Below are 21,578 nucleotides of genomic sequence, written 5' to 3'. Positions count from 1 at the left end.
CCTGTCAACTAATAAATAAATATGAAACTACGACTAAAGTTTTAAGGGATATCCATATAATAATTCTTAAGCATTGTTAAAAATCTTTTATTCTTATACTGTACAAAGCTTAGTATTTTATAGTTATTGTTAAAACATTGTAATTGTTACATAAAATAAAAGATTAATTTAAAAGTTCGATGTTACATTTTCATTCTACATTCTACTACTCCAAGCGTGCATCCTCCTATTTGGTATTATCCAGGATATTATAAAATATAAATCCAGTATAAGACAAACAATAATCTATTTCGCAACATTGTCTTTGAAGGAGTGGAACGTTTTTATTTTCTTCGATAATATACCCATGTGCAGCTGTTACACTACCATTGCAGCAGTGTAGGGTTCAGTGTTACCACTGCGCATGCACCGCGAAGTGGGGGCTACTGCGCCTGCGCACCACCGTTGCAAGGCTGATATATCAGTGGGTTCGAGCAATATCTCGGATACTCGGATCCTTCTACAGCAACCAATCAACACTACAGCAACCAAACAACACCAACCAACAACCCTGAAGCTGCAGCTCGCCTGCAGTCGACCTCTATAAGTTTTTTGAAAATTTTATTATTTAACGATTAACTCCTCATGTTAAAGGGTAGTGAGCATCTGCTCAAGGGATCTTTAACTCAACCCAAATGATCTAAACACAGGCTAGTCCTGTTAAAAAAAAATCTCAGATCCTCGGACTGCCTCGGATCACTCTCTTGTGCTCTCTTGTCAGCGTGCTCAGGCGTGCTTCATCACGATCAGACGTATTGTAACATTTAGCTTATTCGGCATTCTCGCACTTTATATTGCAGTCATTATTTCACACTGTGCTCACTGCTGTCCGAAACGGCGTGGCTACGCGGTTTCGAGTTTGCATCGTTTCTTTCGTTAAATAAAGTGTAGACACTGTTGAGTGATCGTATATTCATTCTGACCATGTGTTGAGAGTGGGCTCTGCACGTGAGGATATTTTCAGTTGGACCATTAGAATCTTTGAATTCTCGCCAATCCTCGCTCTACTACTGGGGATTTCTCCGTCCCATCGACGACCCATCCCACAGCAGCAGCAACGGTGGCGACATCTACGGTGGCGGGTTTGTGAACTAATTTTCCATATATATCAGCAGATATCAGTGCGTAGAAAAGGAGGTGGTACAGGCGTTGCGTTCTCTGTCTTCGTTGTATTCTATTTCTGTCCCTGTCTTACACACAGGAAAGATACGGAAGATTAGTTCACAAACCCGCCACTGTAGGTGGTGCCATCTAGAGCGGTGGGCCGCCGGTCACCCACGCCTACCGTGGGCGCAGATTAGTTCGAAAGTTTGATCGTTAGATCATTATAACCAGTTATAACTATGTATTTTATTATGTTTATTTTTCGTGTGATATTGGTTGGGATTGTTTGCATAATATGAACACATTGGAATCTAATAAACAATTTGTTATGTTAAAAATATTTGTTTATTGTACATTAGATTAAATTACATTTTTAAAAATAACAATAATATCAGTAAGAAGAGGAAGCTGTAATTATTCTTGAATGTTTAGGTAGGCGTAGCACGATAAGATATGTTATATATTTTTATATTTTTGTGATGTAGTGTATTTATAATATGGAATTCTTATTTTTAGTAGGGAAAAAATAGTTTGACGTATTAACTAACCAAAATGTACATCGAAACGAATGATGAGCTTGTGCCAAAACACTTTATCATTTGTACGTTTTATGGAGTAGAAACCTGTTTCTGTTGGTACGAAGATAAGGTAATAATATTTCCATACACAAACGATGATTTCGTGTCTACCGAAGTACTAACAGCTCCTGCTCCAATAAAGAGTATACAATGTTTTGCAAGCCGAGTCTTTTTCATTTGCTCTCCACATGGTGTATATAAACTTTCGAGAGACCGGGAGTTTGCAGTTTTAAGTAAAAGTGCAATTGGAATGGGTACAGTTTTTTACGAATTACTAACTCCAAGAAACAAGTACCTTTACTTGGACAATAAACAAAATATGATGAATAAGCTGTTGCTGCAACTTTCCCCCGAGGAAAGTGATTCGAGCAGGTTATCTGTCTGTACGCTGAATGTGGAGAATACAATACAACAATTCATGCAGACCATAACCAAAAATGACAGTAACATTGAAAATTTATGTATACTTGCAATTGGAAAGAAAGTTTTAACATTGATAAACGAAACTGTTCAAATAGTGTATAGTAGTATTTATCCCATCAGAGATATAATACCTGTACAAGCAGATTCTAAGGTTGCCAGTTTGCTCTTGCTTACTAATAAGGATAGCGTTGTTGTAATGCACTCCAAGAACGATACGCTGACTTTTGAAAAAATTTTCTTAGGAGTTAATGTACAGACTATTTGCGCAGGCTTTAGCCTATCAACCATGGATTCTTTATGGTTGGTATATTCGGATGAATCTAAATTGTATTTTGGAAAAAAACAACTATTAAAGCCAGATAGTGTTCAACGGTTCAGCATTCAAAATAGCAGTTTTCCTTGTTTGAGATATTATAATTCAAAAATAATTTTAGGTTTAACTATGAATAAGCAATTGGTGAAATTTTCTATAGACGAGGTGGAGAAAGAATTGTCTGTAGAGCAAGATACTTTTATCGGTCTTAGTGAAGATATGTTGAAAGGCACGAATTTTATAATGGACAAGATTTATAAGGGGACTCAAGAAATACAGACACTGAACAACATGTTACAGGCTGAAGAAGAGAGATTGAAAAGAATAAATTTGTACGCTCACAAGCAGAAAGTACAATTCTCTCCAAACATATCTTTACGTAGGATAGCTAATCTATTACTTCTGTCTGTAACGTTTTTCGACAACCTTCCGAAAGACAGTTGGGCTGTGTTCAATGTAAAATTCGAAAACGAAACTACATTTTGCATAAAAAAAGTGGAAGATCAAGAAACTATAGTTGATATTTACATACCGGATGGTAAAACAGTAAGTTCCTTACAAGTTGCAACAGATTTGATTACCTTAAAGGAGGAGGGGCATCCTTGGTGTCTTATAAGAAACTACGTAGTCTATCCTCTCCGTGAGAAGAAGAAAAGAAAGAAACCAAGATTGGATACAGAAAATTTCATAAATTCGAAAATCACTATGCTCGAAAAGCTTCTACAGGAAGGGAACATCGATATGAAAACGTTGTCGGAAATTAAAAGAAACGTGAGAAGAGAATGCTTGGCTGGGAACGACGTTTAAAGGATCTTTACAAATAAGTATGAGCGTCGAATTTTATTAGGAAGACATCTTACTCTGATCAACGAGACATTTATAAAATATTTCATTATATATTTTAGATTATTTTCCGATTCGTTTGACCGAACGTGCAGTCACAATTAAAATTAATAGAATGATTTGGAAATTATTCGACTTGGATTTCTCCCATTCCCGATACCGTAACGTTCTCTCGAGTATCATACACAATGTATAAACGTATTTATGCGTGTTTCGTACAGGATGTTTTATAATTTCTCGGTGGTAGGTACTTCGACGATGCTACCTATACTGCAGCTAGAGCTTTTTTTTGACTGTTTCTGCGGATTTCTAGAACTGCTGGGTGTTCGGACGCTGCCCAACCGCGTTTGAAACGCTTCCAAGGTTTTTCCGTTTTTCTTGGATCCTGTGCGTTCCGCGGTAGTTCTGACATTCCCGTCGAGCTTGCGTCGCCACAGCTTTACGAAACAGACTCGAAAGTTCTCGGAGAAAACACCGTACAGCAAAGGGTTCACTATGGCGTTGAGCTGCGCCGCGATCAAAGTCCAGACGAAGTGGTGCGATCGTAGGAAGAAATCGGTGTTCTCGACTGGTCTGCTGCCGTCCACGTAGATCAATAGCATCACAGTGGTAATGGGTAGCCACATGACGAGAACGCACAGCACGTTCAGCATTAGAATTCGCACGGCACGCAGATGCTTCTGCAATCGAACCTCTTCGTGTTGAGAAAGACTACCAGCTCGTCCTGGTCTGGCCGCGATGCTTGCACTGGATAGCTTTCTTCCCGGCCAAGTTAGCAACGTTCCCATCACCGACAGTTCGGAATCTCTTCTACCTGTTGCGCCGCTCTCCAACCCCTGTGTTTAAACGCATACACGTATTCGTCGGTTTCCTTTCGAAAAGTAAAAATATCGGGAACCCAGAGCCAATAGGTAAAACCTAAACGCTAAAATAGTGGTGTACTGGATCTTAATATGTACACTCTGGCTCTGGATCTGTACATCGAGTCGTATTGGAAGATCAACAATTGGACTTACTTGTGCGATGCACGAGACGGCCCATCTGCTTCGCGAGTCGAGGATTTTTTGAAAGATCCGCTGATAATGATAGACAAGAAGAGTCATTGGTAGGAGGCAAGCTAGGACGACGATCGGCACGATGAAGCACAGGGAAATGCTGACAACGTCGCTTCGTGGAAAGACTAGAGTGCAGATCGTCAACTCGTTCGAGATCACCTGCGCATTTAGAGCGAATCAAGGAAAACCTGAACAGCGGGGATGCTACGCGCATCCACACCAATCGTTTCTCGGAACCGTCTCAGCCAGCCCTGGTTCCTACGCGTGTTGCTATTGCGTTGCTCAGTTGTTCAAGTACCTTCGATTTGAACCAAAATATCACAGGTAGAAAAAGAAAAGCCGCGACGATCCAGGTGACGAGACTAGCCGCTAGGACACGGGGCCTGGTTAAAGCGCTTCTATAAGGAGCTATCGCTAAACATCGATGCCTGTCCATTGATATGAACGTCAACGTCCACAGAAGCACAAAGCCGCAGACGAACTATAACGTAACACATGTAAAAAAACCGCTAGGTACATCTAAAGAAGAAAGAGAAACGAGAGAAATACCTGGGAGTAGGGTAGCAGTTTGCAGATCGTTTCCCCGAGCCGCCAGGATTGGGTCAATCTGGTGTAGGCGATTGCCGGTACACCGGTGCTGAACAATAGATCGGCGGCCGCCAGGTTCACCAAGCACAAGTTCGTTGGCGTTCTCATTTCTCTGTATCCGAGTATACAGCCTGCTATTCCCAAGTTCCCGGCAACCGCCAAAACGAAGCTAATGGCTAGTATCACCACCTGCGAAACGATTCTCCTTTTCTCTATTTTCTTTTGTTCTGATTTTGCGACTCGAACGCGGAACGCGAAGGAACGTAGCCTCGCGACGTTGGCTCGCTTATTTGAGATAGGAAAATTAGGACGCTGTTCCACCCGGCATTGTTCCCTTTTGTCTAACGAGGCGTGTGTGCGCTCTCTTAGCCAGACTCGACTGGCTGCTAATTAGCCCGTTAACCTGGTAATTTTTCGACCAATAGTCCTCTCTACGCATTTCAAATAGGTGACGTTGGAAATTGACCCGATGCTTCGGTGAACGCGAGTGTTGAAAAGCGTCCAAGAGTCGTTGGACAAACGACTAAGACAACAAGAGATAGATAAGGTTGACTATAATTTACGACCGATCAATTAACTCAGCTAATTCGATCAACGCGTTAACAAATTCGAGCTGGAACGATCGTATCGGATCGAATCGAATCGAATCGAATTCGTTACCTCAACAGTGCTGGCTCCTGTGCGGTTTCCAAACTGACTGTAGTAGGTGAAATAGTACCGTGGTCCCCATTCTTCGTCTTCACCCCAGAGGTAAGACGAATTCATCTTTAAATCACCGATCTCGTTCGCCGATAGTCAAGCAACGAGTACAGACTCGATACATTTTTCGTTGCTGTTTTCTTTTCCTTTGCTCGTGATCGAACGCGTTTATTCTCCATGCATTTAGACGCATTCGGCCTTCCTTTCGTTTGCTGTCAAAGACACGGTTCGTTCGCCGTGGTCTCCGTCTTTGCCGGCATTGTTCGAGGCACGAGCGAACCGCGATGCCTATTCTTTAACAGCAGACTATCGATGCTATCCGCGCAGCGTGTCCGGTTGATAGGACTCCTATCGAGTGTCTGTAACAAGCGAATCGTTTAATGCAATTTAACTTCTGAACAACCAAATTGCGATCCATTAGACGAGCTAGTTTACGGTCGATCGAGTCGCTCGATACGATCAGACAGATGCTCGTGCTGCGATCAACAATTAATTGCGTTACCGTCGGATCGATGCGATGGAAAAAACACATACAGCGCTCGATCCTTCTCGGGTTGTTTCGTCTTTGACCTTACGGAATAGATAAACAAGCATTTGAGAGATGCTTTTCATTTGTATCGCAATTACTGGACCAACGAAACTCAGACCGAGCCAAGGGGGTTGAGCATCACGAGAGTATTTGGGTCGAAGATTGCGGCTCGTAGGAGATTGAAAATAATTGGAAACGAAATTATCGCTGCACGGGCGCGGGCGGGCCAGCCTTCCAACTACATAAGCACGTATATTTTTCGGGGGGATCAAGTACGCGGATCGATATATCGAGTGGTAATTAACCTAGCAGAGAGATTCCTCGATAGAAACGTGCGATCCGGAACGCGATAAGAGTAGTCTTTTCTTTTATTATATCATCCGTGCTCGAATCTCTCTTTTGTTCCTTAAGCCTCGGTCAACAAATAGGTATTGCATCCAGTTGGGAGGGGGGGAACTACCCTCATTTTTCATCGCATTAGAAAGTTGAATATTTTTACAGACACAATTTCCAGAGAATCTTATTATTTGCCGGACAACCTTCGCCGGCTCGGCCTTTCGAATCGACGACGTAAACAACTCCTTTGTCCCGTACTCCTACTATTTTTGTCGAGGCAGGGGTAGCAACGCGATCCCAGAGCTCGGAAAATATTTACGAGAATTTTATGACTCGAACAAGATTAACACCTTCGTTAGATTTAAAAAAAGCGATGAGACACCCTCGTAATTCCTGTTCGTCGGACCACAATATCCCCTATTGTTTTGCCGATCGCGCTCGTTCGTTCGTTTTTCCATAACGGAAACACAGGATCGGTGATGGAATTATTTATGTATGTGCCTAGATCTCGATCGAGTTATATGTGTAAAAGAATTGGCAAGTTCAAATGCAAGAGGACCGAACGAAATAAACTTATCGAATCGTTTGCTTCGGTTCGATCGAATTTTTGCATTGCAGTGGCAAATCTGATACTGCGCACAGCCAATCGTTGTTTTATTTACGCAGAATTCGAGTTTCGGTTTCTCCAAAGCAGGAGGAAAAATTGGAATTCGATCGGCGCGGCGCGGGAGGCAGCGGCCTTTCTTCCACGAGTATTCACCTTGGTTGTCGCGCAATTATCTGCCCGCGACTTTTCTCCGAGAGCCCTAGACGTCGGAGTAGATGCAATTAGTTGGCTGTTTCTAGACGAGCAACAAGGATGGAGGACGTCCAACAACATTAACAAGAATTCGTGAACGATGCTCGCGAAACGACTGATTCGCTTCTGTGAATTGTGTACCCGGCGCGGTTGCGACGATTCCGTGTCGCGTCACGTGTCGCCACGCGAACTTTCATCGTTTAATAAATGATTTTGTCGCGGTTCGTTCGTGCGACGATATCGTCGTGCTCTGACCCAGATCCAATCTTCGGATCAGAAATAGTACGAATTCAATTATTCCCCATAACGATCAAAGACAATTATATTCCTTCGTCTCTAGACACCGGACGAATTCTCGTTTTCTACTTTCGCCCGACTTTCATCTCTCTTCTCGTTCTCTATTTCCGGTTAACGATCGAGCGTGCAACGAGAACATATTATTGTCACGACCAGAGATTTCCGACTTTCCCGACCCGGCATCATGCACAGTTCTCATCGCTGAAGTCTTTCGGTTGGAAACCGTCTCCTTTCCGAATTCTATGTATGCGTTCTCGTTTATTGGAAATTATCTTTTATTGTAGAATAGAAAGGAAAATGAACTCATGCCATGAGGACACGGCTTACACTAGAAAGCCCGAACAGTTGTGACTGTGTTGTTAAAACGAGTAATTTTGAGATGAGGAAAACAAATAAAGACGTACCTTTTTAAACGGTGCGGCGGTAATCCGGCATTGTCGAAATGCAATGGCAATTTTAATTGGTCGATGAACCGTAACGAGGAAATATTATCAAACGATTCGTCAGTATGATTTGTTCAGTATGCCGTGGTCGAGACAAAATTTCACGTTTGCACCGACGATTTGACCGCGCCAGCGTTAAACCATGGGATGAAATGGAAGAGCGAGGAACGAGTAGCGGGCAACTCGTGCTGCCCCTGCGGATGTTACCCGCCGACTAGTCCGCATTGAACAGCTATCAACCATCAGGGGCCACGTTCTTGCGATCCTCCGTCTTATGCGCATCTGTTGGAAACGCGTTTCCATACTCATTTCCCGTAAATACAAACCAAATTAACGACGATACAACGACAAATAAATTGTTAGGCCGAACCAAAGACAATTAATTAAATTATTTATGTTCCAAGTTGTTCTCATAGCAGAATAATTTAGTAATAATCGCGCAATAGTTTTCGAAAATAAAACAATTATGGTTAGGCAATTTGTTCTAATCGCGACAGTAATTTCATTCATAAACGAAAAATATTTTACCTCGAGAAACATAGTGTAATTATGTTTAAAAGAATTCCTTTCAGATATAGAACGGTCGTTAAAAAAACGTATTAATAGACTTCCCGTTAGCCAAAGTGTTAACATTCGTCGAAATCGCAATCTGAAATATTGCTATTCTCAATGGAGCGCGATTTGTTAACAAGGGTCAACAAAAAGCAACCCCTGAAAACGAAATTGTACTTTATATTTTGTGAATACAGTAATACGTTGATAAATATTTCACTCTGTTTTTTTCTCTCAAATGTACATTTTCATTGACATACATTGATTTTGAAATTAACTATAACGATCAAGTAATATAACAAGAGTTTTATGGTCGAACACTAATAGAGATAACCGAATTTCTGGCACTGATATAGCACCTTTTCGTTAACGAATTGCAATCCCTAATGGGGTTTACAATTCTTTTGTCAATGATATATTACTACCGTGAAAAAGATGTCAGTGTAAACACCATGTAGCTACGTATATAATTTCATGCACAAAGCCTGACAAATTAATCGAATCGATGACATTGCGAATGTAACGCAAACCAAGTTTTTATTTTCTCTCCGATTCTTATGGTTGCTCTTTTCTTTTTGTTTGCTGAAACTCTCACGGCAAAACAAAGTATTGATTATAAGAGACGAACAAACACTTCTTTACGAATACATACGGATAAAAATAATATGCGTAGTTTCTATGAAAAACCATAAATATAAATGAATCGCAACAAATACAATAAACGGTTTAAAAACGAAATCTAATAACTAAGTGAACTATAAAAATACTGCGTATGACATCCATTGTAAATTAACAACAAAACAATAATCGATACCCGGAGGAAAGTAAACTATATAAAAAAATAATAAATGCTACGAATACACGCGACGGCTGGTTGTTGTTGCGCCGCGCAACTATTGCAGTTGAAATTTCGCATTGTTCAAACAAAGTATACCGGTAGAATACCGAATATGTACATATACTTTAAGCGGAGTACGTTCAAACGAATGTATTTTCAAGCTATATACTATAAATTATATCGTACTCGACGAAAACATTCCACAAAGGTACAACAGACATGTAAACGTACATGTTTATGTAAAATCGTTCAAATGATAAACACAGTTATATATTTATATATGTATGTATGTGTATATATATAAAAAAAATAAAATCTGAACGATTTTGTACAGTATACGTTGATCTAAAATTGATATATTGAAACATATATCTTTAAGCAAGTATGTGTATAACAATTCGACAGTTTAAAATTGAATTCTTGTTAACGGTCTCTGTTTTCCAAATAATCGATACCACCTGTACAATGATGCGCTAACGATCGGTCTCGAATTTTTAATTTGTTCCGGGAAAAAATGGTTTAAAACAAACATCGAAACAACAATGTGTACGTATAAAAAATATGGCAGTAACAGTCTAAGTATTAAATTTTTAATGGAAACAACGATAAGCCGCAATGATTTCAAAGTGAAAACTCTAGATTCTCGCCGCTATATGCTAATACGTTAACCTATTTGTTGAACCGGCTCTATGTATGTTGCTTACGCGTTAAGTACGCTAGTTGATTATTTCCGTAAAAAATTCAACGACAAATTCTCTCATTTTCTCATTATCTTGTTAATTCGTAGATTTAACAGCTTATCAGATAATTATTATCTCTTCGTTAGGGATACACTCTGAAACTCGGAAAAATCTCTATTCGTACTTATTTCACCTATTTCGAACACAGGATATGTACAGGATGTTGATCGTCGTTACATGTATATGTATATGCTATCCGTAGACTGCGGATTTTATGCATTTATGGCAAATATGAACAATTGAAATACAAAAAGGTAGATATAGAAATTTTAAGAATACTGTTATATTACTTTCAACTCGATCAAATTAATGAAAAAAGATGCAACTTTCTACTTGAACTTCTACCTCTTGTAATCGATGCGAAAATGTTTATTTCGCAGAAAGATCCGCAGTCTAGTTAAGTGTGAGTTTATGTATGTATGTACGTATGTATGTATGTATGTATGTATGTATGTATGTACGTGTGTGTATATATATGTATATATACACGGAGAATGATCCTTTTTATTCGATACAACAATTAAGAAAAATAAAAGCATATGTATCGTAGGATATCGAACTTGTTGGAATTTTCTATTCTTCTAGTGTTTGAGGGATTGTACCGTTGCGCCGTTGTCACATAACAACTCTATACTTTTTGAAATACGCGACCGTATTTTTACAATACACTGTGCACGAGTATATCTCCTATGTATATAGTATAATAAATATCACGTGTTGCATGAAAGTGTTATGACGAATGAAAGAAATCTGCCTAAAATCAACAACATTTATAATAAACAGACTGTGCCATTGTCGTAAGAATGCAAGAGTATTGAAACGAACATACGTTTGGAAATCACCCTAGAAAAACATATACTCGCCTTCCATTAAAGTGCATTTCATTGCAGACGATTTATAACTCGTTAAGGCACTCAATAGAAATATAATCAATTTTTCGTATTTATACTATACCGAGGATCTTTTTACATTTGATTAATAAGATGAGGGGATTCGATTCTATTCACACTATTCACACTCGTATCGTAGATACGACGTAAACAAATTGAGGAAACTTAACAAAAACAAAATGTAAAAGAAACGCACGACTTCAAAGGACCTCTGTATTTATGCGATAGACTTTAAATAACGCGTTTTGTACTACCATCTGGTAAACGCTCGATGTGCTTTTATCGAATACGCTTTCTTGCTCTCCCTCTCTTTCTCTCTTCCCCTCCTCGCGATAACAAGTAATCTAACAATCTCGATTGTATTTGCCCGGTAATCCTTTAAATTCTTTCAAATCCTTTCGAAATTTTTTTGCACCTTACGATAAAAATATAATGTTGCGCAATATGCAAACACACGGTTCTCATAAAATGTGATGTGAACGTGTACTTCATTGTCGAAAATGAAATGCACATTTCAGAAGTTCCGTTTCTTTTTCTTTTTTTCTTCAAAACCATCAACATGGCAAAACGAAAATGATATTTACATATTCTACATAAAAATAATCGAATAATAATTTAAAAAAAAAGAAAAGAAAAACGAATTCTCTCAATGAATATATGTTATTACGATTAGCGTTCCGCTCTCTCGTTGTATGAATGGGGGGGGGGGGGGGGGGGGCAAGAAAAAAAGAAGAATTATGAATTTAAACACGGTATCCGAATGGAAACCAGATGATCATCGATTGAGAGTGCATTTACGGGTTTAATTACGTATTCGGTCGTTTACGTAGGCTATATAAGAAGGATGCGTCTGAAAATTTGGCAATCTTCCCTGAGCGTACTAACTCGATAGAACTAGAATGTCGCGAACAGTCTCTGAATTAACTATTCCGAAAATTAAAACTCGCATGATCAGATATATCGATTTGTTTGGCGATAAATATTTAAGTGATTTGTTAAGTACCTAATGCCATTGTGATAGCATTGTATGTCATAGAGGTTTTTCCTGCTCTTCATTGTTTGATAGTTTTCTGTTGACAAGCGTCGACGCGTTTAAACATCATCGACCATTCTCTGAACGTTAAGAGTCCTCTTGCTTTGGCAGGAGATTCGTTCTTTCTTCTTCCTCTTCGAGTAATTTCTTTGCCGACATTACTCTATTCACTTCTCGACATGCGAGGATTTCCATATCCAAATCCAATTTGTTTGGTGTCTGGATGGGACTTGTCACTGATGTTGCCTGTAACGCGGCGTGCACAATAATCAGAGCTTTGTAGGCTCAACTTTGCAGAGAAATCGGAACCGTAAACAATACCTTTGTCGGCGAATTTTTCAGCTTCCCGTTATGGTCGCTGTACGATGAAACGAATTTCGAATGTGTAACCGGGCTGGCACTGACGGGGGCGGGCGATGTCGGTGCGGTCGCGCTATGAACAGGAGATTGCACGCTCTCTTTATCTTTTTTCGGTTCCTTTTCTTTATCGATTGGCAACACCGGAGATTCTGGCACGCTACGGTCATCCTCGTCCAAAGAGTGCAACAGCTGAAAAATTCGAAATTATCAGAACGTTTACACGAATAAGGCGTCCTCATAGTTCAACGAGCGTTATCAATCTTCCGAATTCAGCTGTAACGCTTTCGACAATATGTTTTTAAGATATGTTACACTGTAAAAAAAAATATTTCTGCAACTCGTAGAACTAGAAAGACCCCTTAAACGATTGCTCGAGTTTTCGAAACGGTATCCGCATAATGATCAACCTTTTCGACTTCGTCGTCAAACTGCTCGTGACCAGGTAACGGATCCTTTTGGCTCTTTTCCAAAAGCGTAGCACGTTTCGCAGCCAAATAAAGAGATCTTTTAATTTTAACGTAAAACACTTCCGTTACCGCCCGTACTGAATAGTCAGGAACGAACGTGTATCGTAACATAGAGTCTAAATTGATAGACTGTATGCTTCCTACCGCTTGTGGATTCGAGGTAATAGGAGATTCGGCTACAAATTCAACAGAAAGAGTCAGAAAATCAATGGTAATATTGCTACAGAAAGGAAAGCATAGTGACGCGAGATCTTACCAACTCCTATATTCACGGTGAGCGCTTGAGAACCGAAAAAAGTGAATGGACCACTTTCAAACATCATATTCTCCTTGCCGACCGTAACTTCAACACGACCTTCCAAAATCAAAACAAAATAGTCGACTGCTTTTCCTTGCTGGTAAATTACTGCTGCCGGATCGTGTCTCGCTTTTTCACGCGATTTCACTTTGACATGATAAATAATGTCTTGTTTAAGCAAACGACGTAAAATAGTTTCCGATATTGTATCGGATTTAAATGCGTCTACAGCTGTGAATTATATATTACACTCAGATGTATCTTAAGAGTATTCTAACAACAGATTTTTATATAAATCTCATATTTTCTTAAATCAAAACACTTCTTCCTACTTGTGGATAAATACTGAAACATGGCCAGTGTCAACTGCGGTGATATATGAATTCGTTGGTTCTCTTTCTTCTCCGCGAACACGGTGAAGTCTTGTACTTTATGCTTAGCTTGCCTTCTACGTTTAGTTTTGTTATCCGCTGCGGAAGATCAGAGTCAATCATATAATTCCGTGAAAAATCGATCCACGCGTTAACAAACGAATCGAATTATCTTACTGAAGACGTCAGTTTCATCCATGATCTCGGCTTGAATCAGTTCTTCTATGACATCCTCCAATGTAACTAATCCTATCACCTCGTAAAACGGATCTCCTTCGCCTTCGTTATTTACTCTTTGAACGAACGCCATATGTCCTTTATGACCTGACATGAAATGTACACTTTTATTGCACATGTTGGCTTCCAACGAGAAGTACACTATTCTACTTAAAATTTTTACCTTCTTTAAACTGTTTAAACATTATGTCTAACGTAACATCTTCGAAAATAAAGTTACATTGATTTTTATAAAACTGACACAACGTCTTGAGCGGCATATTATCATCCGGATCAACGAACGCAAGATCTTTAATATAAAGCATCGTTACTATATTCGTTCTTGTCCCCTCGAATACCGGTATCCGTGAGAAACCTGAAACGATCGACAAACAAATACTATGAATATTCGGTTTCAACGATAATCGAAATAGCGTACAAAAATGCGTACCAGTCTTCATAATCTCCGATACTGTTTCAAAATCTAAAACGGCATTGTAATCCAACATGTATACATCCTCGATTTTTGTCATTACGTCGGCAACAGTTTTTTTCCGTAATTCTAATGCACCAGCAATGATGTTCACTTCGTCCTTCTCTAAATCATTGTAACCTGTGGTGACCTATGAGTAATTGATATTGGCGTAGTTATGATTCCACGTGAATCGATATCAAATCTTTGACAGTGTTTTTACATTATATAAGTAGAGCACTCGGAAAAGGGTTCTGGATGTTAATTACACAACTTACATTTGTTTGTACTCGTATACATACACGTATGTAAACGGATACGTGTTACGTATAGAAATACATTTTAACGATAAGTTCAGCTTGAATTAGCACAGTAGAAATATATGTAAAGTTATCTTATTTAAGTTTCACATTGATAAGTAATCTAACAGGTACTCTGTAGAATGTGAAAACTTCAGGCAAACGTCAGTAGATCTATATCTTACCTACATATGATTGAATTTGGATGTCAGTATAATAATCTGCCCTATCCATGCTCAATCTGATAAGATCCGTAAGAGTAAAAAGTTTGGAAAGGCGTTTGATAATGTATACTTCAAATTACAATCAGAGGAAAACTATATTAAGTACATACTGTAAGAATAATCTAATGTATCTATAGCGAATTCTCTTTTTTGTTCTCACCCTTACAAGTTCCTTCAAACGTTCACGATTATACACATTGCCAATTTCTTCGCCCAGAAGAACATCTAGAAGCTTGCTGATCGGGTAACTCAATGGAAATGTTATTATCATAGTTAATTTTGTTATATAGATTGTTTTAGCTCCAATACATAATCCGTGTCTACTGCAAATAGCCTGAAACCATACAACTGGTTTATGGTACAACTGTGCAACACGTGATTGCCTCTATTACATATATGCGATTCGATACATACTTGCGGCGAAATTTCACCAAAAATCACGATAGATAAAGTCGAACAAATAACTGCGACTAAACCGGACGTCAAATCATCTAGCAAAATAGTGAACATCGAATTCACCAGAACGTTCGAGAACAAAATTGAACATAACAAATAATTCCCATGATTCCTCACTGGCTGTATGGTCCTTGCATATTGTTTTTCCTTCGATACATATTATATTATTATAAAGTCGTAATATAGAATTAAATCTAGAATGTTAATAATAAAATAAAGAGAAACACCTTTTCGGTTCCAGTGTTACAGAGAATTTTTAGCTCGGTTCTATCCATTGCCATTAATCCCAGATTCAAACCAGAAAACAAAGCTGAGAAACTGAGACACATGAGGATGATTACAATAGTTAGCCAAAGCGGTAAAAATTTTTCGTACGTATAAATCTATAAACAATAGTTACTATTAATAATAAATAGATTTAACACAATACAATATTCTAGATGTGATATACTGTAAAAAACATTTACTTACAGTGCCCCATGTATGTGTACCTTGATGTTTGAAGAGAACACGGTCCGAAACATCCCATCCGTGTACCGGTTGTTTTATACATACATAAAACGGTGAGCCAAGCGGTAATACCACATCTATAGTTGCAGTATTGTTATTTACATTTTTCACCTACACCAATAAAACCTTATGTTCATATAAATACAATAGACTAATAACTAACAATGGTAGGTGTTTACCGGGAATTCATTGCTTTTGATTTTATCACAAATGGTACCCCACATTGCTGGTTCATCTGTAAAAGTGACTACTATATCTTCTGTGATACCAATACCAAACAGTCTTATAATAGCTCTGCTTTTGGCCAATATTTCTGGAATTCCATCATCTCTGTAACTAGGATCTTTATCCGCCCTTTCTATCCTTAATCCCTGAATAACTGGTACTATATGGTGTTCTTCATGGTCACCGTGGCCAGAAGAAGAAAACTCTTGACGACGCGAGCGAAAATGTTTCCTGAAAATAGAAAATAGAACCCAATTTTATGATAAATCCTAAAATATGATTTTATCTTGCCTATTTAACATATTAATTACTTGCTTTTTGTTTGAAATAAATGTAGTATTATTTTATTAGTTGAATACAGTTATTTAGGTCAAGGTTTTTAGTCTCTGATGAGATGCAATTACAAATCCAGTAGAAAAAGCATGTTTTACTTTCAATAAAATTAAACATTATTGCTTTCATGTTTTTTATAATGACATACATATATCATACATATTTCGGTACCAGGAGAAAACACGAGGAATAAGATTTCTTTGCTATCATACAATATCGTAAAAATAGCAAACACTTGATGTGCAATATAAAATTGTAATAAAGTAGGATAAAATCCTTGCCGTCGGTAATATCGGTATTTCCCTACAGTAAAAAAATTGTGCCGTGTCATAAGACGGATATATCTACCTATTATTGGTAAAGGAAGGGCCTTTTCCCGAATGACGTTCAATAAAAGATAAATGATAAATGATCGTGCATTCGACACTTACTCGGATCGTGGCGGAGAAGCGATAGTAAAGTTGCTTCCCAGATTGGTCCATTTTTCACCGAACCTGGTGACGATTCTTAGACAGAAATAGATTGTGGTATCCTTAAATGTAGGAATTTGGTCGAATTTGTAGACCGCACGATTGCCATTCGGCGCGATCCAGACCGCGTGCAATTTGTTGTTCGGGTGTGGATCACAATTATCGGGTGTGGGAGACCAGCACAAAGAAACGTTGCTCTCGAGACCGGTGCCAAGAACTTCGACAAGGAAATCCGAACTGTCTGACGTGTATTTCCGCGTGTCGGATTGTTCCGCGTCCAAAATATTCACTGATCTCACATTTTGACGACCTATTACTTTCACTTCTAAAAATGCGTTAGCGTATACTAGATTGAATATTGTAAAAACAAGTAATAAAAGAGCTGCCGGTGTGCCTGAACGGTCAACATGTTGCGCCATCATGCGACAAGTGCACCGTGACAACTTCACACTGTCGTTGGTTAGTGGTCTATTTATAATCTCGGATTCTCCTATTGCGCCTGCGTATTTCTTCGATCACATCTCACCGTTACTTATTCGTTGAGACACGCTATCGCATCTTGTGCTGCGAAAGTGGGGAGAGCATTACTCAAATTCGGATATGCATACATTCACCTTCCACTATAAGTATATACACTACCATACATGTGACGTGTATGAGTCAAACTATGCGTTTCCCACCTAAAGGAACTACGATATTTTCATAGACTCTGCATATATTTACAAGTCATAATTTTGTTTCTGTCGTATCCATACCACTTCTTTACCTAAAAGAAAAAGATCGCGTATTTACCTGAGCTCGAAATGAAATAGAATGCGTTTAAATACATAAATTAAAACTAAAATCGTCATTATCGATATAAGTACACGTTCAGTTTTATGTAGTTTTATTCATTTGTATATACTCTGGTATTTCAGATCGTGAGACACGAATCCCCAAATGGTGATTGGTCTACTCCTATACTTCGTCTGTGATACTGCCAACATTGATTCTGTGATACTGAATGATACCACAGACGAGGTATAGGATAGACCTATCATCCAATGTATTTTTGTGGCCCACTTTTTTGGGGTCACGTAACCCCATTACCATTTTCGTGTCACATCCTATATTACCAACTGGAACTAAAATCTGCTGACAGCGTCGTCAGTGGTAGGAATTAAAATTAAAAATAGCTATATACAGAGAGGAAAAATAATCTCTCTTTTTTTATCCTCTCTGCTATAACCTGGTCATAATAAGGAAATCTGGAAATACAACTAGATCTAGTACATTTTGCTTATGAACGATGGCAAACCTGAACTAGAAATCAGATTTAACTTCTAAGATTTGTCAGTAGAGTGCATGCTGATCACGTTCTTTTCTCTTCATCATGGCGGTGAGTGTGTAGTTGCTAGCACGAAAACTATTTTCCAAATCTCTAAAAATCAATGGCATCGATTTCGAAATCGTCATTTTTAATGAATTAAAGAAAACTTAGAATTGCGAATTTAACGTTCATCAAATTCTTTTTCATTAATACACCCACTTTCTAATTTTTAACATGACAGATACTTGAAACTTTTAACCAGCATGTACCGCTGGTATAACCTGTTTGTAATGTTTATTATGTTTGCAAAGGGTTTCGGTTAAATATAAGACTTCGTGCGAAGAAGGTTAATCATATTTATTTTATAGTCTATTATATGAATTACATGATCTTTAAATAGTATTTAGCATTAAGCATAATAATAAAAGAAAAATGGCAATGCTTGTAGCATCGGTTGTGTGATGAACCGATCTTTGTTACAGGATGTGAAGAAACCCGAGAAGACGGTCGAAAAGATCGCAAAGAAAGTAAGGAAAGAGCCGAAAGATGCATCCAAGAATGTGATGCGTGAAGTTCGCATTCGTAAACTGTGCCTGAACATTTGTGTAGGAGAATCTGGTGATAGGCTCACCCGTGCTGCAAAGGTATGTTTCTGAAATATATATTCACTAAAATATTCTCTTAATAAAACCTAGCATATTCTATCGCTTCTTTTCTATCTATTTTATGATTAGGAAGTATAATATTTTATTTATAAACTTACATTTTTCAAGTTACTTGTATATCACATCTTACCTAATGTTTATAGGTATTGGAACAGTTGACCGGGCAACAACCCGTCTTTTCTAAAGCTAGATATACTGTCCGTTCTTTCGGCATTCGTCGTAATGAAAAGATTGCAGTGCACTGTACTGTCAGAGGTGCTAAAGCAGAAGAAATCCTTGAACGTGGATTGAAGGTAATATATAAGAGTGTTTTATGTGTATTTTAATAAGAATAAATTAAATTTATTTCGTGTAACTAAAACTTTTTTTCTTTTCTTAAGGTTCGAGAATACGAATTGAGGAAAGAGAATTTCTCTGGTACCGGAAACTTTGGTTTTGGTATTCAAGAACACATTGACTTAGGAATTAAATACGATCCTAGCATCGGTATTTATGGTTTGGACTTCTACGTTGTACTTGGGCGACCAGGTTAGTGTATTAGTATTTATTATCATAATACAAAGACATGTAATATTTGCACATTATCTGGTATCATAGATACTCCTGCATTATGCGTTGTATCTATAACTTTTTTAAAAGTATGTGCTAAAGTAAATACTTCATATTTGCAACCCATGCCCACTTCCTATACTGGGTGTGTTACTTAATTGATGTGACATTGCTTTGACGTTAACAGTTACAAATGTTAATAATTCACGTTTGCTAATATTAAACATCTGTAGTCTAGACACTTTAACACTTAGACTAAACATGCAATATGCTTCGACCAAAACACAAAAACTAGAGGTGTGCGAGAAAACAAAAATGTAGGGTTGGGACAAGTGGAGAATTTTATCCATGATCAGGACAGGGTCTCGATTATATCGGAATATATAGTGCTCAGGAATCCCCCGAATATTCTCGGAAATCCCGAAATTTTGAGAACTCGAGAACTTATTGCTTATCTGAAGCCAAACATTCTTTATAAATATTAATTAACATATTACTTAAATAATTTTCTTCTGTGTAGGTTTCAACGTAGCTCACAGGAGAAGAAAAACTGGAAAAGTCGGTTTCCAACACAGGCTTACCAAAGAAGATGCAATGAAATGGTTCCAGCAGAAATATGATGGTATTATTATAGCTGGAAAGAAGTAATATACTTTTTTGTATTTTACAATCCTTCCATAAAAACTTTCAAACAAATTATTTGTTTAATAAATCTTTTTTAATACCTTGTCATTATTCTTTAATTATTGCATTTAAAAATATAATGCATAATTTATTCTGCTTATAATCGGAATACATGCACTAAATATTCCAGATTAAATGTTTCATTTATGATTACTTATCAATTAGCATTTTTTCCTTAAATATATTATAAAACGGTTATCGACTAAAGGTATATTCGTGAATATATTGGAATGTTAGACTTTATTTACAACCACCAAAATGATGGAACAGAAGAATAGAATGTCAACAAAATTTGTTTCTATAAAGACGCTTTAGAATTATTTTACGACACCACAAATACAAAAAAAATTGCTGTATCATAAGCTAAGATTTATCGTTTTAATGATTATCACAACTCTTATTTTTTTGTACAAAAAAAAAACGTGATTGCAGTAGTCATCCAGCGGGTGAAAATGCAAAATACGCTGCTTTGTTGACGTACACGATGTTGTTACTTTCCTTGTATATTTCTTACAGTAATTGCACGCAATGTTATGTACAAATAAATTAGTATAGAAATTTAATTCACGTCGGGTACATTGATTTAAACGTTAGGCCTAAGTCTCTAAAATACAGAAAAGGAACATTATAACGATTGCACATTTTTATGTCAAGAATTCTATATTGGAGATGCGAACATTCGTATATTCTGAAAATATTAACATTTCATATTTTTTAATAGTTTGATTCTTTATGATATGCGTAAATCATGTAAAATTCGCATACCCCACATCAAAATTCAATTATCTAATCATATAATATACATATAAATATTACACATCATGTAATATTATATAAATATTATACATGCACGATTTATAAATTATGAAACTATTTGCAGGAAATGTTTACATCTTTAGTAGAGATACAGTTTAAATACATTTTTAAAAACAAGCTGCAATGTATATTGTGAATATAATTCTAGTTTGTTATTTCATTCAAGTATGCTGTAATTATGTTGAATAGTTACAAAAACTTATTTTCCAGTATCCTCTATATTAATTGCCAAATATAATTTGAATGGAATTTTAAATATAAATTTGGTTTTTACTTACGCCAAATTTAATACTTAGTGCTTTAGCTTCTTCAATTGAATTGAAACAAAGCAAATCATAAATAATTGTTTCTTTCACTGCCTTTTATAATTCATAGTTTTTAAATATTTAGATTTATCTTTGGTTTTATCTAATGGTAAATGCAGTAAATTACTTCAGGATTTATTAATCGGTGTCATCAATAAAAGCTGTGCTTTAGATCTCCTACGATTGACGTCCATAAATGTTTCATAACATTCTTCTCTAATATTTACCTACTTTAATGTAACAGGCGGATAAAAAGGCAAGATATTTTCCTCAGTCTCCAAATTGTTTGCTTACATGGACGCCATATTACTGGACTGATATAATTTATCATTTGTGTATAATATACATACTATATCATGACTAATTAAACAGACAATTTTTTAAATAATAATTTTGCATACACATTCCCGTTTCTATTCTTTATGAAATAAAAAAAGAGGTTGTTCATTT

General features: G+C 37.3%; 4 protein-coding genes and 1 long non-coding RNA gene across 9 annotated transcripts; 2 read left to right on the top strand and 3 right to left on the bottom strand.

Moving 5' to 3' along the window:
* Window positions 1-71: 71 nt before the first annotated feature.
* LOC143358172 (uncharacterized) lies at window positions 72-1,037 on the bottom strand. Its single transcript, XR_013082930.1, has 2 exons — window positions 671-1,037; window positions 72-580 (listed from the first exon to the last, which is right to left on the bottom strand). It is a non-coding gene; the product is annotated as an uncharacterized LOC143358172 (long non-coding RNA).
* Window positions 1,038-1,299: 262 nt separating this feature from the next.
* Window positions 1,300-3,462, top strand: LOC143358049 (uncharacterized). Of its 2 annotated transcripts, XM_076794896.1 has the most exons (3): window positions 1,300-1,575; window positions 1,660-3,281; window positions 3,363-3,462. In XM_076794896.1, exon 2 carries the CDS (start codon window positions 1,696-1,698, stop codon window positions 3,262-3,264), a length of 1,569 nt encoding a protein of 522 aa, XP_076651011.1. In that variant the 5' UTR covers window positions 1,300-1,575; window positions 1,660-1,695; the 3' UTR covers window positions 3,265-3,281; window positions 3,363-3,462. The 2 variants fall into 2 exon arrangements, with proteins under 2 accessions (XP_076651011.1, XP_076651012.1); XM_076794897.1 differs by lacking the exon at window positions 3,363-3,462 and having other exon boundaries at window positions 1,663-3,264.
* Window positions 3,463-3,527: 65 nt separating this feature from the next.
* On the bottom strand, window positions 3,528-8,610 carry LOC143358050 (free fatty acid receptor 4-like). Of its 4 annotated transcripts, none has more exons than XM_076794899.1 (6): window positions 8,008-8,610; window positions 5,604-6,001; window positions 4,905-5,132; window positions 4,654-4,836; window positions 4,317-4,514; window positions 3,528-4,136 (listed from the first exon to the last, which is right to left on the bottom strand). In XM_076794899.1, exons 2-6 carry the CDS (start codon window positions 5,706-5,708, stop codon window positions 3,528-3,530), a joined length of 1,323 nt encoding a protein of 440 aa, XP_076651014.1. In that variant the 5' UTR covers window positions 5,709-6,001; window positions 8,008-8,610. The 4 variants fall into 4 exon arrangements, with proteins under 4 accessions (XP_076651014.1, XP_076651016.1, XP_076651017.1 ...); XM_076794901.1 differs by lacking the exon at window positions 8,008-8,610 and adding an exon at window positions 7,268-7,983; XM_076794902.1 differs by lacking the exon at window positions 4,654-4,836.
* Window positions 8,611-8,758: 148 nt separating this feature from the next.
* On the bottom strand, window positions 8,759-17,479 carry Uex (metal transporter uex). The gene is made up of 14 exons (XM_076794891.1): window positions 16,762-17,479; window positions 15,952-16,228; window positions 15,734-15,883; window positions 15,490-15,645; window positions 15,221-15,409; window positions 14,967-15,140; window positions 14,263-14,434; window positions 13,996-14,187; window positions 13,773-13,919; window positions 13,557-13,694; window positions 13,183-13,455; window positions 12,867-13,102; window positions 12,421-12,648; window positions 8,759-12,345 (listed from the first exon to the last, which is right to left on the bottom strand). Exons 1-14 carry the CDS (start codon window positions 17,220-17,222, stop codon window positions 12,187-12,189), a joined length of 2,952 nt encoding a protein of 983 aa, XP_076651006.1. The 5' UTR covers window positions 17,223-17,479; the 3' UTR covers window positions 8,759-12,186.
* A 595-nt stretch (window positions 17,480-18,074) lies between these two features.
* Rpl11 (ribosomal protein L11) lies at window positions 18,075-20,019 on the top strand. Its single transcript, XM_076794903.1, has 5 exons — window positions 18,075-18,178; window positions 18,592-18,753; window positions 18,918-19,067; window positions 19,155-19,302; window positions 19,844-20,019. Exons 1-5 carry the CDS (start codon window positions 18,173-18,175, stop codon window positions 19,969-19,971), a joined length of 594 nt encoding a protein of 197 aa, XP_076651018.1. The 5' UTR covers window positions 18,075-18,172; the 3' UTR covers window positions 19,972-20,019.
* Window positions 20,020-21,578: the final 1,559 nt, after the last annotated feature.

This window comes from Halictus rubicundus, chromosome 10, assembly GCF_050948215.1.
Source record: "Halictus rubicundus isolate RS-2024b chromosome 10, iyHalRubi1_principal, whole genome shotgun sequence".
Lineage (NCBI taxonomy): Eukaryota > Metazoa > Arthropoda > Insecta > Hymenoptera > Halictidae > Halictus > Halictus rubicundus.
Note: the sequence above shows the minus strand (reverse complement) of the source record. Positions and strands in the feature narration are given on the sequence as shown.

What these genes read in the sequence shown, in the direction of transcription:
- LOC143358049 (XM_076794896.1), top strand. Translation starts at nt 1,696, where the DNA reads ATGTACATCGAAACGAATGATGAGCTTGTGCCAAAACACTTTATCATT.
- LOC143358050 (XM_076794899.1), bottom strand. Translation starts at nt 5,708, where the DNA reads ATGAATTCGTCTTACCTCTGGGGTGAAGACGAAGAATGGGGACCACGG. An exon ending in CAGGAGCCAGCACTGTTGAG is followed by an intron (nt 5,133 to 5,603) that starts GTAACGAATTCG and finishes ATCGTTTCGCAG; the next exon opens with GTGGTGATACTAGCCATTAG. An exon ending in TATTTTGGTTCAAATCGAAG is followed by an intron (nt 4,515 to 4,653) that starts GTACTTGAACAA and finishes CTAAATGCGCAG; the next exon opens with GTGATCTCGAACGAGTTGAC.
- Uex (XM_076794891.1), bottom strand. Translation starts at nt 17,222, where the DNA reads ATGATGGCGCAACATGTTGACCGTTCAGGCACACCGGCAGCTCTTTTA. An exon ending in GGATGAAACTGACGTCTTCA is followed by an intron (nt 13,695 to 13,772) that starts GTAAGATAATTC and finishes GATCTTCCGCAG; the next exon opens with CGGATAACAAAACTAAACGT. An exon ending in TGAAAAATTCGCCGACAAAG is followed by an intron (nt 12,346 to 12,420) that starts GTATTGTTTACG and finishes GCCGCGTTACAG; the next exon opens with GCAACATCAGTGACAAGTCC.
- Rpl11 (XM_076794903.1), top strand. An exon ending in GGCTCACCCGTGCTGCAAAG is followed by an intron (nt 18,754 to 18,917) that starts GTATGTTTCTGA and finishes TAATGTTTATAG; the next exon opens with GTATTGGAACAGTTGACCGG. An exon ending in CGTTGTACTTGGGCGACCAG is followed by an intron (nt 19,303 to 19,843) that starts GTTAGTGTATTA and finishes TCTTCTGTGTAG; the next exon opens with GTTTCAACGTAGCTCACAGG.